At 44.7% G+C, this 16,126-nt stretch overlaps 2 protein-coding genes across 2 annotated transcripts in view; both read left to right on the top strand.

Moving 5' to 3' along the window:
- Nucleotides 1–7,078, top strand: part of UBASH3B (ubiquitin associated and SH3 domain containing B) — a 33,973-nt gene extending 26,895 nt beyond the window's left edge. The window contains exons 13-14 of the mRNA XM_009636103.2: nt 862–971; nt 1,859–7,078. Of these exons, the coding sequence (XP_009634398.1) occupies nt 862–971; nt 1,859–1,996 (248 nt within the window). The 3' untranslated portion in view covers nt 1,997–7,078. The remainder of the gene's footprint in view (nt 1–861; nt 972–1,858) is intronic.
- Nucleotides 7,079–9,084: 2,006 nt separating this feature from the next.
- CRTAM (cytotoxic and regulatory T cell molecule) overlaps nt 9,085–16,126 on the top strand; it is a 14,284-nt gene continuing 7,242 nt past the window's right edge. The window contains exons 1-4 of the mRNA XM_009636102.1: nt 9,085–9,133; nt 12,395–12,541; nt 15,145–15,297; nt 15,511–15,642. Of these exons, the coding sequence (XP_009634397.1) occupies nt 9,085–9,133; nt 12,395–12,541; nt 15,145–15,297; nt 15,511–15,642 (481 nt within the window). The remainder of the gene's footprint in view (nt 9,134–12,394; nt 12,542–15,144; nt 15,298–15,510; nt 15,643–16,126) is intronic.

The raw sequence follows: 16,126 nt of genomic DNA, 5'->3' as shown, positions 1-16,126 counted from the left end.
TCTGAGTCCGAGTATCTGAGTCTCTCATCCCCTCTCCAGGGGGACATAGGGAACTTCAGGACCAACTGTATGTGTCAGAACTATGAGTTCAGATACACTTAGCTTACGAGAAAGGCCCAGAAACTTCAGTAGCAGAAGTATTTTAGGGATCCCTACCCAATGCGAGCTCTGTTTCTCTAGGGAATAAATAATCCATTTGCACTCTGCTATCTGTTACCAGCATCAGATGGGGCATCTTCCATCCCCTGCCTGAGCTACTCTTCTGAAACGCAGACCCATAAAGACTGTAGAACATTTTTCCAAACACAATACTGAAACAAAAAAAGTCTCTAGCTTCTGTTTTTCATTCACAATATAGGAATGGGATGTTTCTAAATTCTGGTGATTTCACTGATTTCATTTCACAGATCCGTCTCTACATTCTGAACATTTTAATAGTTTGCCCACAAACCTCGATAGCACAGCGTGACACTGGTTGTAAAGGATCTTGGAAATAGAAATCTAAAGCAACTGCTGTGGAAAACCAGCAGCTGAAATTAAAGTGCTTGTATTAATCAGATTTTGGGGTAAAAGAAAAGTATTTGCTTCACAAGAAGCTGAAATCTCCCTGGAATTCTTTGTTTTCTTCAGAAAGCCATTTTAAAACTAAGTAGCACTGAGTAAACCATCACCCTGAAAATTGAGAAATGCTCTCAATATGTTGCTAAATATGTTACTAAACCATGCTTTTTCCCCCATATACATGTAGTTTAATGTGTTGTTATATGATAAACTAGACCCATTTTGAACACTTTAAATGGTCAGCTTGATGTTGGGCACCTTCACCCCCCTCCTTAGCCTGCATTTCTCACTTTATTTCAGGAAATAACATCCTGATAGTGGCCCACGCATCCTCCCTGGAGGCTTGTACGTGCCAGCTCCAAGGGCTCTCACCGCAGAACTCCAAGGACTTTGTACAGATGGTCCGAAAGGTAATTACCACCAGCAAGGAGTAAAGCTCGCTGGCTTTACAGAGAGAAAAGAAATGTGCAATCTGCTTAACCAGGCAGAGGACACATTGTTCCTCCCCTCTGATCGTTCTGCCCGTTACGGAGTTCCTTCCATTTCAGAAGTCATGAGAGTAAAGCAGATTTGTTTAAGAGGTTTATCTTAACGTGTCACTTCTGTAACGGATAGCATGCGTTCAGATGCCCACCTACAAACCCGCTCGCAGCGACTCGACTCTATGCTCATAGATACCAGGGCTGTACAGAGGCTCCCACAGTGCCCTCCAGTGCCCAAAACACCCTAACCACAGTTAACAGGACATTTCTGCCCTACAAGGCTTCCCCTTCTCATTTCACTCTAAAGAGCTTTTAACGGTCAGGGGAAAGGTCTGAAAATGATAATGGGGTCTTCTGCCTTCATTGCTCGACTCTCACCCTGGCTAAGGAGATGGCATGGTCCACTGCCAGCCTTGCAGATGCTCTCTGGGATATTCACAGCTGATCCTTGATCTGAGGACACCTGAGCCAGAGTAGCATCCATATTTCTCCTCCATAGCTGTGCTGGCCTTCAGGGTTTGGGATCATGTCAGCGCACAGGACAGCTGTGGTTTGAACTGGACCACACTTAGACTGCGTTACAAGGGTATAATCTGTCTTTCCCAGTGTTTTGCACATACAGTGGTGCACAAAGGCTGCCTGTCACACCCGAGTCCTACAACCAGCTTTTGAAAATGGACTTTGGGAAGAGGGAAGGAGAGAGAAGACAGTGAAATGCTTCCATGGCACAGCAGGACTTCAGCCCTTAGGGGAGCTCCCTCCTTGCACAGCTCAATCCCTGCTCATTGCCTTTATTTCCATCTCTCTTCACACAGATTCCATACTTGGGATTTTGTTCGTGCGAAGAACTGGGAGATACAGGTGTTTGGCAGCTTACGGACCCCCCCATCCTCCCTCTCACACATGGACCAACTGGAGGCTTTAACTGGAGAGAAACCCTACTACAAGAATAGGCAAAGCTACACAAGCAAGGAAAACCCATGGCCTTTCTAAGCGCTGGAGAATGTCTCTTCTTTCTTGTGTTTATTGACAGTGGAAAAATAGTCATAATATGTTCAGTGGATCACACAAACAGCTGTTCTAGCATCTCTCTTACACAGCAACAGTCATGCAAAAATTCCATATACAACTAGGCAAATACAAAAGGGAGTGATTTGAGGGGGAAAAAAAAAAATTAAAATACAGTTTGAAGCTCTTGCACCGCAGGGAATCTCTGTTTAGTCAGTAGCTCCAGTAGATTTTCCCACCTTGAATGGAGCTCCGAGAACACCAGTAGCTTTCACTGCCCTCTGTACCACGTTAGAGACAACTAGCACTGTGTAAAAGTTGAGCATTCAGGATGCTGGGGTGGGTTGTGGGTTTTTTTTTTCCACTACTATTTTTGCAAAGCATTAGCAGGCTTGTTCAGGAGCACGTGTTGAGAGCCACCCCCCGCTCACAACCCCCAGATTCTCAGCACTTTTCTATAAAGCGTGTCACCACCAGCAGGAAAGGGGAGCCCAGCATCGCCTCTGCAGGCAGCAATCAGATTGTTCCCCTCCTCTGCTTGAGCACTGTGTTAGGGGTTGTGTTGGGCATACCACAGATGCAAAGATTGAGGGATGCTCATCCGCGTCAGAAGAAAATTCTGAATTTCATCTCAGTTACAGATGAAGTTTGCACATCAAAAGACAGCACCGTTGTGAACAAAGACTGCGAGCAGTTTCTTTTAAGTGGAGATGAAATAAGCCTTTTGCAAATAAAACCTGAAGGATTTAGAAAGGTAAGGGGGTTTTTTTTCCTTTATTTAGGTTATTGAAATCCACCCCTGTGCACCGACCCAGCCTGAAGCATTTGTGTCATTTAAATTGCCTTCAGAAGACCTTGAAAAAGGGTTTTCCCTTTTATACTGAGGTTTTGTGCTGGTCATTTACACAGTGGTGGCTTTCTGTCCCTTGTGGACTTCCATCAGCCCTAGTGAGGTTCTGCAGTAAGCAGCTTTCTTCAGGAGGTAATTATGAAATTAAAGAGATGCTGAAATTCAGCCTCTGCTGCGTGCTTTGCTTCCTTTTCCTTAATTCCTAAGTGCCATCTGTCATAAAGACAAAGCAGAGCTGAAAAAACAGTACACTTAAGTTAGCTTAGGAGCGACATGCTTTGGCCTATTAAGATGTTATTTATCTGGTGGGGGAAGGGTTATGTTTTGGGGAGAAGAAAAGCAAGGTGTCCATTTGTAGCTAAAATCTTTGAAATCACAAGAAGGGTCCTCTTAGGGCAACAGCCTGCAAGATCCCAGTACCGGCTGCTTCATAGGAGAATGCAAAATACACCACAGTGGTTTATAGCATAAACTGGCTTCAGAGCAGGTTTCTTTTAGATTAATATTAATCTTAAGTCATCAGCCTTGGGTCAAAGGGTTCCTGCAGACATTTGTACAGGTCTTATCAGTGTAGGCTCACTTTGAGAAGGTACTTAAAAATGTGCTTAAATGGGATGAGAGAGATTTAGGCATACTCTTTCCTTGGGTTGGGCCGTAAGTCTGAGTATTCCCTGTAAATACTATCAAAGCAAGTTTGTAAGTACCAGGAAAGAAATTCTGGCATCCTAGGTACCCCTCTTCTGTCCAGCTTTCCCTCTGCAGGAAGTGTTAGTGTCCCCATTTGAAATGTTTGTGTGGCACAGAGTTTATGCTGGCCAACTCTGACAAGGGCTTACTATTCACAGCAAGATCAAAGTTTGGGTTTGCATTGGTTTCTTTTAACCTATGAAGCCTTCGGCAGGACTGGCCTCACCTTCAGTAGGATGTGACCGAGCTGCACTTTCAGCAGTCGGAACAGATAAAGAGCGATAAACTCCAATCCCTTCTTCCTAAATAAGGCAAAACACTCGGCAATTGCCATGTAACAAATCTCAAAGGGTTTTAGCTTAGCTTTGTCTCTGGGTTTTATTGAGCTTGCCAAGGAGAGTACACCAGGTTCTGGACAGATTTTGAGTCAGCAGGGAGCTCAACCTGTGCAATACGTACTTTGCCGCAATCCATAACGATAGTCCGGAATTTATACATTTATGACTATGTAATACACAGTAGGCCATTCAGAAGTGCATTATTGTACCAGGGATGTATACCGAAAAGTCAGGGAGATAACTTATGACAGAAGAAACTGCTCCCGTGCAGTTACGCTGCTGTCACTTTGGTTTTTAACTGTAATTTAAACTATTTTTGGCTGTGTACAGACATTCTGAAGAGCATTTCTGGCTTGTTTTCCTCCATGCTTACTCACTGCAAATTTGCAAAGAGTTTAAAACTAAATAGATGACAATCACACCAAAACTAATTTGGTTACTGAGGCACGTGTAACTCTCTGGGCTGCTTTTTGTTTCACGCTATGGGCCAGCCAGATGTAATTTGAGGCAACATATATTGCCTATACAAAACAGCGGAGGCTGCTCAGGTCCTACTACAATTAAGCGACATTACGAGGAGTTTATTTAGACAGAAGCACGAAACAGAGAGGGAAGAAAACCTGAATGCACAATTTGAATATTGTACTAGCTGATCTTTGCATATAGTAATGTAGAAAAAGAACGTTCTGTTTGAGAAGGTAGATGTTAAAATATGCTCTTAAAAAAAAAAAAAAGAGTCTATTTTTGGATGTTCGGGAAAGTATTTTGACAACTGTAGTCTTATCTCAAATTAGATTTTTCAGGTGTCAAGAATCTCAGAAAGAAAAATCTTATTTTCTTCTAGCATTTTGATTTCTCATAGGGGGCTGGTGTTATAGTCTCATGTTGATAAGGCTTGTTGGGGGGAAAAAAAAAAGAAAAAGAAAGGTGTTCCTTTTAAATTTTTAACCGAGATGTTAAGAATACAAAACAATTGCTGCTTCACTTCCACTCCATTGCTGCTCATTAATGTGTATTTAATGTCACTTCAGTGTTTTGTCCCAGAAGAACAGTCGACTTGATCTACCTAAAGGGGGTGCAAGTCTTCTGCTTGCCTTCACTGTGAGCTGCATCAGATCCCAACAGTTTAATTAGGGTATAGGAGGCAAATAGCAGTTCCTACATTTTTCCCCTCTCTTCCCAATTAAGGAATAAAGCTGGAAATCTGCCAAGAGTAAGCTGTTCATCCCGTGTTTTCATAAACTGCAACTTCAGGGTTGGGCTAGAAAAATACAAGAATCAAAGTGCAGAATCAAATTCTAGCACAGCAGCAGCTGAGGGGGTGACGCTCAGCACCAGAAGGGCAAAACCAGGGTATTGGAAAAAGTTTGGGTTTGACCAAGAGTTTGTCCTTATCACTGGACTTCATACTGCCCTCTGCTGAAACGGCTGGGAGGGGGCTGCAGCATGCCCAAGGCTTGAGCTCTGCCGGGGGTCACCTTGCTGGTTTAACGCAGGTGCCAGGTCTAAAGTTTCACATGTTTCCCTTGCATTCAGCGCAGTGGCTGCTACAGCCAAATACTTAAATCCCCTCAGCACAGAGCCAGGTTCTCCGTGAGTGTAAATTGACAGCGTATACTCAAATCAACAGAGCTTTGCTAATTTATGCAAACAGAGGATCCAGGCCATAACTTCAGAAAAAAACCCAAACACCTATTTCCCTTTTCACTCAGTCTGAACAGTTTCAGAAAGAAGTTAGCTGATGGTACGAGCCTCTTCCTCTCCTCTGGTGTTCACTTCTAGTGTCAACGTTACTCGGAAAGTGATAATTTACATCACCAAATACATGGTTGGTTTTTTACAAGAATTCTGCAGGAATTGTCTTTAGTGAAGGCAACGCAAGCAGTAATTCTGCAAAATAAGGAAGGTAGAAGGGATGCTAGAGCACTATTTCCCAGCGTATTATTTTGTATCCCTAGCTCTGAGCCCTCCAGGTAGCAATAGCTCAGGGTCATCTTTGACCGTGCGATAGCAGCAGCGCTTGGAAAAAAGGGTGAGCGGATGGGGAGGGGGTCGTGTAGAGCACTGCCACAAACTTGGGTGCTGCACTGGGTGTGAGGGTCATAAACTTTTCCCTCTTGGTCCCGTGGTTCCTTCCAACGGCCTGATCCAGAGCCCAGGGAAACAAAGAGGAAGATTGCTCATGATTTCCTCAGGCTTGGGATGAAGCCGTGCAAAGCCTGATCCTACCATGGGCTGCTCCCCCCCACCTGCCACTGGCTTAATGCAGAATTTGGAGGACTCGTATCTGTGCAGGGTTGAGCCCTTCCAGCCCTGATTTAAGAAACGCATGCAGAAGTAGGGTGAGATTTAGGGTCTGATTATACTCACACTCATTTCAAAAAGAGGGACTCTAGATACTGAGTTAGGCTGTAGTTGACTAGCCCTCATTTAAACCCAGAGCCAGAAATTAATTTATGATGCTTCACAACTGAAAACGTACTGAAATTCCGTACGAAAACTCTTGCTTAGAAAGGGAGCCTTAATAGGTTTGGTTTGTGGTTTGTTTTGGTTTTTAAAAAGAGCCTAAGCACAGAGAAAATTATTTGGACTTTAAAAATATACATGAAATGATGGTGGTAGCAGACACACTTAAAACGGTGAATGAATGGACAAAAAAGATTAAGCAGCAAGTGTGATGGGTTGCACATACTCTAAATCGCTACTTACTTCTCACCACTTCCTCAAATACTTGTTCCCTGGGGAATATTCACGAACCATACATGCTACATAACAGAAAATACACAGCCAGTTCCTTTCTATTACTTCCCATTAAGATGTATTTTCTGAAGTTTCTCTCTGTGGACATCTCTTAAAACTTGATGTTATCAATGGATACTTTTTTTTTTTTCCATTTTAAACCTGTTGTATCATTCTGTTTATTATGTTTTTTAGTGTGAGCAGATTGTATTTATTTGAGAAAAATGTTTTGCTGTTTAAAAAACCCAATAATTGTATTGCCAAAAATAGCTGTAATTACCTGTGACATCTGTATTTTTTTATTTTGGGGGGGGGGTTGGTTGGTTGTTTTTAATCTCAGTTTCAAGTGCTAACAACTGTTAAAACAACCACTGCATTTTAATTTGCTTATGACATTAAATGGATTTCTCGGAAGTCGGACAAAGATGTTTCGTAGATGATTTAATAAAGATGCCACGCACCCATACTTCGCCCTTCCTATGTAAGTTTTCCTCTCAAGCGTGTTGGACTTCGCCGGAGTGAATATTCCGACACAGCCCTTCAATGAAGCGCCCCTTTGGAGGGACCTGTGAATTGCTGGGGTGCACCTCAGCAGTATTTTCAGTCACTCCAGCAAGATGTAGGTAGGAAAAAATACCTGTACTGGGCATATGCCCAGAGAAGAGCTCTATTGGGACCTTGAAACAAAAAGGGAGTCAGGGCTGTTCCTCAGTTTGGGCTGCAGTGCTGCCCTCACCCCATCCCATTTTGGGATGCCTGCCAGGATGGGGTGTAAGCCTCAGAAGCATCAAGGAGAAAGGGGAATCAGCTACATTCGCCTTCCCTCCGCCGAAGATGAAGTTCATTTATTTGACAGCAGATGGCACAAACCCATCTCAAGTCTGGTTTTCCTTCTACTGCACAGGGAGGGAGTTTTCCCGAGGGCTTGGTGGCGGGAGGCTTCAGTGCCTCTACTGCTTGATGACTTTTTGCCCCCAGAGTTATTTTAGTGTCAGGTTTAGATGTGTGGAACGGGAAGCACAACTTTTAAACTTTACAACATTAAACTTTACAACGCGTAACTTCTTTCTTGACCTGAATTTTTTAGTCCAGCAGTAGTTTTATCAGCCAGTGAGACTCTTTCCTTTCAAACCAACTATCTACATTAAACTTTATGGCCTGCAACTCTGTTTTTCCAGTAAGGCTGGTTATATTACAATTAACATAAAAGCCATAGCTTTTATCAATCAAATACAGACTAACAGAATGACCCATCCATGCACCTGAAAGTTTAACACAAACAAGTTCTAATAAATTAGAAGTGAAATGCATAATGTATTTATAATTAACCATTTTGTCCAGTTCACTTAAACCCATGTCCTGCAAATGCGCAGTTTTTAAGCCATATATCTTAACTTTAATAAGTCAGCTCATTTGGACAGTACAAGTCGTTTGCACTAAGTATGGGGCAGTTGCAGAGAAGTGCCAGAAGGGGATCTGCCGAAGCCTTTTTAGAAATCAGCAGACGTGGCTACATCATGGAGAGGCTCTGCCAACAACAGGCTTGGATAAACCTTGTGGTGTTACTGGACATTGCACACCTGGGAGACACAAAAAGCTTTGCTATGGCTCAGATTGCTCCTGAAACAATCAGACCTGCAAGAGGACTCAGGAAACCCAGATTCTGCCACCGGTCCTCTGGGACCTCCTTGATGTAGTCATCCCTCCGCACCGTGCTTCGGTGCTCAGCGAACCTCTCACAACCACCTCACCGATACCCTTCGTTCCCCGGAGAGCCACAAACCACACACAGTGAATGACCTTGCTCTCGTTACTTGGTTTGCCAGGATCCCTGCAAGCAGAGCAGTGCAAACCTCCCGTGCACACAGCGGTACGAGATGCAGAGTGACACGAGACTTTTTCCCAGGGATTTAAGCAACCTCACCAACTACTGCACTACAGCAGCGCCCACCAAACACGCTCTGCCTTCCTGAGGTGCCTCCCCATCCCGGGGAATGAAATCCTGCACACAGTGCACCTGGAGGCTCGCTGCAGCAGGGGTCCCCAGGGGGTTACCCCAGGCCCATGTTTCTCTTTACCTTCTTCCCCCCCGTATACAACTCCCCCCCACACAAATGCCAAGAAAGGCAGAGCTGGAGGGGGTGCAAGGTGAAGTGTCCCCAGTCCTGTCACCCACCAGTTCCATTTTAGGGACCTGTGAGGTCACTGGTTTCTCAGCGATCACCAACACATAGGAAATATGGGGGGGGGGGAAGGGGAGAAGAGAGTGGAACAGCAGAGAGAAGGAGCGGAGGTAGAGACCCCAGCAGTGATGAAGTCATGGTAAATCTGCTCCCCCCGTGCTGAAAAGGGACCGGCTGCGCCACGGCCCCGGCAGAGAGAGGAAGTCAGCACAGCCAGCCTGCGCCCACAGCCCAGCATGACTGTCGCCAGGGTGCTACACGTCGCGGCTCTGTTCCTGATGCAAGGTAAGCGATACGCGTTGTCTTACACGATCTGCCCTTTGCAAGCAGTAACCAGCTTGGAGAACGCAATTTCTAGAGTTTCAGCGCACCTCACGCGAGGCGGCTTTGCTGTTGTTGTTTTCTTGTTGTCAATGCCGTATTGCCACGCAATTTCCAAAGCACACTGGTGCTGAATTCCAGCTGACTCCTAAACCCAGCATCGATGAGACCAGTTCACCTCCTCGCAGCTGGCGGCATGCTTGAGATGGCCAAGTGTTGGGAAATCAAAAGATTCTCCCTGAAATTTGGACCGCGGATCACTGCTTACTCTCCATGGCTTAGATATCTGTGTATGCCTTTGCTCATGTATTGTGTGAAAAGAGACTAATATAAGAAGTTAGAGTAACTTAGAAAGCACTTGCAAAGTACTTTGAAAATGAAAAGCACTTCAATGCTCAATCTCCTTGCTCCTACTAGAGGGTGTAGCTTATACCTACTTTGCTAATCTCCTGTTTTTCATACATGGGAGAGTACAAGAGTCATATTTGACCATGTCAAATAGGGAAGGATTTAAGTAAAGAAAGCAGCACGACAGCTGTCTACAGCTCAAGGTTCTTGCAGGCTTCACTCCTTTGCAGAAGGAATGCATGCACGAGCCTGGTCCTGGCCCAAGCAGTGGTCCCTCTTCCGTCGTAACAAATGCTGGAGCAGAAACCATAGCAGTGCTGTTGCTAACACTTTGCTAACACTTTCGCACAAAAAGGTCTTGTTAACAGAGGCCACATCAAATCTCAGTGCCTGAACAGTGACAAAGCATTCTGTAATATCGTGTGCTTAGGATATTTTATTACCATTGATTGTCTTTAACAGAAGCCAGGCCTTAAGGAGCTGTCAATTATATTCTAGCTGAACGAGCACTTGCAGTTCACTTGCTCCAAATCAGCAGCTTCCACTCTGAGCATACAACCCCTCTCCCCAGTGTCGCCACAGACTCCTGCGTGATGAACTTGTACCTGCTGACAACTGCTAGCTGCTTTTGGCTGTCAGAATTAATTCAGACTTGCAGGACAGCAGCCACAGGTCAAAAATAACTCATTAAACAGGGTGTCTCAGCTTAGTTGCCAGCCGGGGTTAAACCACGAGAATAGGTTCCAGTTTTAAAGATAACTCCGAAACAACGCATTGAGTGCATATCACCACAACAAGTCCTCTGTGCACTTTCTGATGGCTGAAATAACAGCAGCCAGAGGCACGAACCATTCTGCTCAGTTGTATCCTGCAATTTCTAGCAAGAAATTGTTGCCCTTTCTTGCCCAGAAGGTGGATATATCACTATACTTCATGCCAGACTAACTTTCCCAGGTAGATGGGGCACCTGGAACCCCCATGACACAAGAAACACTGTCCTCTGGGGCTGGCATGGGAGCATCTCCCACGCCCCAGAGACTGTACCATGGTGGCCTAGGGTGGCTTGAAGACCACAGCCACCTCAGTCTGCCCCCTAGACAAGGAAAGAAATTTGACCTGTGAGTCATGGTCTGAATGAAGCCATGGGCTCTCACGGAAATTATGTATATGCTCTGTTCTGGGGATTACTTTTTTGTGTTTTCAAAAAGCAAGCAACACCCCCACCTTTTCTTGTTCACTCTCGCTGTTCTCACCTCGAAAGGTGCGACTTGAAAGACCCCACACTGCTGTTAGTGACAGGAAACTATCGCTACGAGAAAATGCTGAAGGGCCCCATGGAAAACCACAAAGGCCCTCTCTGCTGCCTTAACAACATGCGCCTCCTGACACAGGTCTTCACAAGTCAAACCCATGCAAGGTTTTCCTTTTCTACCGCTCCTCTGCAGATGACCCCCACATGGCACATGCCCCAAGAAACCATTAACCCTAGGAAATGGAGGTGGAATCAAGAGGAAATACAAGCCAAAGGCACTCATGTGCCATATGCAATGGTAAATCAGTTATGGCCACTCAGCAGGGCTTCACCGGTGTACAGCGATTCAGTCGAACCTGGCTGGTGGTGTCTCCTGGCATGGGGCAGTAAGGACAGAGCAGATCAGTCTTGCACAGGTTTGCTAAAGCAGCATACATCATACTTGCAGATTCGGAAGTAAAAATATTGATGTATTACAAGGAAATCCCTTCTACAAGCTTATGGACTCCAGAAGTTAGATAGTGAAGAAGGAGAAAAGGTCCATGGCGTATTTGCTATTTATGAAGTCCCAAGCTACAGCACTGACCATTCTTCCGTGCCGCCTCTGGCCCAGGAAATGTTGTGTGTGCTCAACTCAAGGGTGAGACACAGCAACAGATGCCCATGGGAAACTACTGTCTTACAGGGATATAAGCCCTTTCTCTAATTTTACCGGTAAAAGATCAGGTCCAGCAAGAATGCCCTACGATAGCTTCATTTCTGGTATATTTTTAAATGTTTTTAAGAAAATGAAAAGCTTTCCTGAAGCCCAGAAAGATTAATTTCCCCCAAACTCCAGTGCTTATGTATACAGTAGGAACCCGCAGCAGAAAGCTACCTGGAAAATAAAATCAAAACACACAAAACAGGAATGAAGAATAAAACCCTCTTACTGCCTATTTACTTAACTCTGACCCAGGCACTGCTCTTAGCAATTTCTCCAGGGCATGCTTTTTTCTGGAGAAGGCAATTCATTCCAGGTCGTCAAATATTTTCACAAAGTGTATTCTATATCTTAGAATGTCTGGAGAGAAAAACACATTTTGCTGCCTGTCTGTAAAATGAACTTGGAGGAGAGAGAATGAAATTTCATTTTAGTAACCTGTGCCAGGCCAGGTTTGTGGACCCTGCCTGCGAAAGAAGTTTCAAGCCAGTTCAAAGGAGCTGCAGCATTACACTTTCTGAATTAAAAAAGCCTCGTTTTTCAGAAGTGCTGCTCATTCACTGCTCATTTCAGGTTCGACAGCTCCAGAATGGAACATGAGATACAAAAATTAACGTTTGTGTTAACATACAGGGAGAACGTGCACTAAAAGGCTCTGCTATCAGTTTTCAATGGCTTGTGTGAAATAATTAAATCTGGCTGCGCTGGCAGGTGAAGACCACAGACCTTTGGTACAAGTCTTACCTAGTGACTACGATGACTTACCGAATGGCAACACAATCACACTGGCAAGCTGCCTAACGTAGAAAAAACCTTTACACCCTTGAAAATAGGAAAGTTGACCTATTACTCTGTGCAAAACATTGTTGCGTTACTTCATGTCATGTTTTAATGCTTGTTTTTTTCCCCTCATGTCTGGCAGGGGATTTTCCAAGAGCTGGCAGTGAAACCATAACTGTGAAGGAAGGAGAGGACCTGAATCTCCGCTGCACCCTCAGCAGTGACGACGGTTCTGCTCGGCAGTGGTTAAACCCTCACGGGTTTGCCATTTTTCTAAACACCCAGAAGGGTAAGTGTGAAAACTGAACGCGGCACTTTCCACGTGGGGCTGGGGGGTCACTCAGAAGTGGGCTTTTCTGGCTCCCACCCGTGGCCGGTCTGATTCACCTGCTACCCGACCGCTCAAGATGGTTTTACATTCAGCCCCTTTCTGGCAGGAAGCTGATGAAATGGAAACCCCCTGAAGAGTGGTCTGGCACTAGAGCTTTTAGCAACGAACTGTAGTTACCACCAGCACCAGCACAAAAACCCACTCTCGCCTTACGAGAGAGACAGGAGTGGATGTGCCTGAAAGCCCTGGGTGCTCTTCTGCTCATCAGGGAATTCAGTGTAGTGCATCATGACAAATTTTTTAGAAAAGAAGCAGTGATTTCTAATATTTGCTGACAAAGCCAAAGTTACAATTATTGTGTTCCCTTCCACTCCCTACTCCTCTCTGTCCTTCTCTCTCCTCTCTTTGGTCCAAACTCGACAGCTCTGCAAGATGAGGACTGCCTTAGTCTTACCCATTCGTACAGTACCTAGTCAGCATCACTGCCTGTTAAAGCCTTCAGGCTTTAATGACAATAATGACTGGGGTTTATCCAACTGATGTTGGGTACCCAGCTCCCATTGAAACTGCACCGGAACCCCAGCCGCCGGGTCTCGCCACCTGCATCAAACCAGCCTGCTAATATTTCCCACAGGTATTGCCAATATTTCTAAATGGAAAACATCATGAGTAGCTTTTGCTCCTATTTACTCAGTTACAAGAGCAAGTGGGATGAGTGTTCATTAGCAATTTTAAATGACTCACACATGCATATATTAGGAACTGTTTCCTGTGGAATCCAGGATCCCCAGTTCAGTACTCTCAGTACAATGCAGATGAACCAGTAGATTCAAATGGGATCCAACAAACTTCCGTGCTGGGCTACTGACAGTTAATCAATATGGGAAACAGGGCTATTGCGACCCACTCTGTGCTGCTCTGAAGCATCCAGACTTCCAAAAACCACAGCAGGCTGTGGCAGGGGTTCCTCTCTGCTGTTGCAGTCCATTAGTCCAATCGCACCCAAGAGCCACTAGACCTAGGAGGAATTCCCCTCTCCATAGTTATCTCTGGTTTTGACATATATCTATGTTCTCAGCACTTTACACCGTAGAGGTAGGTGAGAGTAGCAAGAATCCCTTCATTTATGCGAGTTCTCTATGTCATCTCCATCTTTTAATGGCTCTAGCCCTTTTGATGCTTCAAGTTTTGCTGAGTTGACACAGCAATTTAGTAAGATTAGGGGAAGAATGTATCCACTGGTATCTATAGGAGCAGACCCTAACCCAAGTGAACAAACCAGTATCTGCCTTAAATCACCTGAGGATTCAGGCCATAGTTTCAATATCCCACAATCATCCTTCCATAAGACACATGATATAACACCCCCAAGGACTTAGAGTTTGCAAAGCGTTTGGAACCTTGGTAAATCAGACACATTGAATTTTTTTTCCTTTTGCAACACAGAAGAAAACAATCCTCATTTAGAGAGAAACCAAGCTTTACAGCATGCATGGATATTTTCATGTTTTATTCTGAATCACCGCTGTGAATATCTGTCACGTTGCTTCTCCAATAAACCACTTCATGAATCAGTTCCCTCCAGTCTCATTGTACCTAAAAATGTGACAGGCTAGCTACAAGCCTTACATCATGGTGATTTCAAAATCCTTTCATATTCAATAACTTCCATAAATTATTGTACAGCTGTGATTTTCTCCCAACTCTGCATTTTTACAAGAACTCAGCCAAAAAAATAAACAGACAGCTTTGGAGGTCTTTTTCTCCCTGATGACTGGTACACATCCCCAGTTTCGGTTCAATTTAAGGGCAGAAAGTTTTACTTTCTGTGCTGCAATTGTGGGAACAGTCCACGTGACTTGCTGGCCTGACCTTGAGGACTCCCACGAGTCAACCAGCAGGAGGAACGGAGCAAAGACTAGGAAGTTGAGAGAGAGAAAGGGGACTGTACAGCAGAGTACAGGTACCCTAGGAGATGGTCTCATTAAAATCAAGGTAATTAGACAAGGATAGGAGAAGCAAAACAGCCAATTAATAAGCAGTTAATAAAGAGGTGTGTGCTGACCATAGTGTTCATTTATATATCACAAAATACACCCAAAGAGGGGAAGTGATTTTTTTCAAGGCCAAATAAAGGCCAGGGGAATGAGGAAGGTCCTCAGTTCATGCATCTAGGCTCTATATTCAGAGGTCATATTACTTTTCTAACCACACATCATCTCCTCACACCCCAACGTTGGCTTATATTTATCCATCTAGACACTTAAAGAACTCAAATTGCTGGGAACCCAGGAACAAGACCCCCTGAAAATAAAAGCCAGAAAACCCATGACATTTTCCCTGCTGGCAGCACACATCCCCTTCATCGGTTTACTGCTGCCTCTCTACTAGCGCAGCACCAGCTTGGAATGCTTTGTGCTAGAGCTGCTCCCTTACGTCAAGGGTTGATGAATTAAAAAAATGCAATAAAGAAAACTATCCTCATTCATTACGGCTTTGATTATCTGTCTTGCTCTTATGTACCAACACGCATAGCATGCTGGGTTTTATTTTCCTTACAGCTTTAAGAGACCAGAGGTACAAACTTATCCATTATTCAAAGGATGAATTATCCATCCAACTGTCGAATGTAACAGTGTACGATGAAGGCGTATATAAATGCTTCTACTACGGCAGCCCGTTCAAAAGCAAGACGACGACTGTTAAGGTGTTAGGTAAGTTCCTTCGCCTGCTTTGCTCCAGAGGAGCAGAGCAACAAAGCCAGCTCCTCAACTCCAGACCTGCATTTTTGCATGCAGTTGTATGGTGCTTAACACAAGATAAACCCTATCTTGGATCAGTCCCCCCAGATAACGCTATGTACGCTGCCATTCATAAAACCAAGCAGCAGGATGAACTATAACTAATTCTAAATTTTCTTGCTGCAGCTGCTCCTTCTAATCCAGTACTGGGCGCATCCCGAGACACAGAAAGAAGCATTACAGTGTCTTGCTATACCCAAGGATGTAAACCACAGCCCCAGATTACCTGGCTGTTGGACAACGGGATAGAGCTCCCTGGTAAGTGTTAAAGGACCAGGGATTGATTACTAACAATTTCTTCTTATCTGCCTTGGGCACGTTTAAAAATACTGGAAGGTGAAACACCTTCTGCACCACATCAGCTGGAACTGCCGCTCATGCTCCACTGATTTAGTACAACCTGGCCCCCATGGTGCTGGTTTGGAGAAAAGTCAGCACTGAATTCCAGTGTCTGTGCAAGGGAGAACGCTCATCTGCTTTGCTCACATTCAGTGCAGCACTTGGCACCAAAATCCCTTGAGTGAAATTCCACCGAAATGAAACGAAACCAAAACTCTGGAAGCACAATTTTCAAAGCCCAGGTATAAAGTCTGTTAACAAACCCGTTATAACTATTTCCACATCGCCACCAGGAGACAGATTTTCCTCAGCTTTGCCAAGCAGCTCTCAACCCCCGCCCCCCCCCCAGCAGCCTTTCTCTCATTAACCTGCCCAGAGCCAGGCAGCTCGCTAGCAGAAGAAA

The sequence above is a fragment of the Egretta garzetta genome, unplaced genomic scaffold, assembly GCF_000687185.1.
Source record: "Egretta garzetta isolate BGI_Z169 unplaced genomic scaffold, ASM68718v1 scaffold773, whole genome shotgun sequence".
Lineage (NCBI taxonomy): Eukaryota > Metazoa > Chordata > Aves > Pelecaniformes > Ardeidae > Egretta > Egretta garzetta.
Note: the sequence above shows the minus strand (reverse complement) of the source record. Positions and strands in the feature narration are given on the sequence as shown.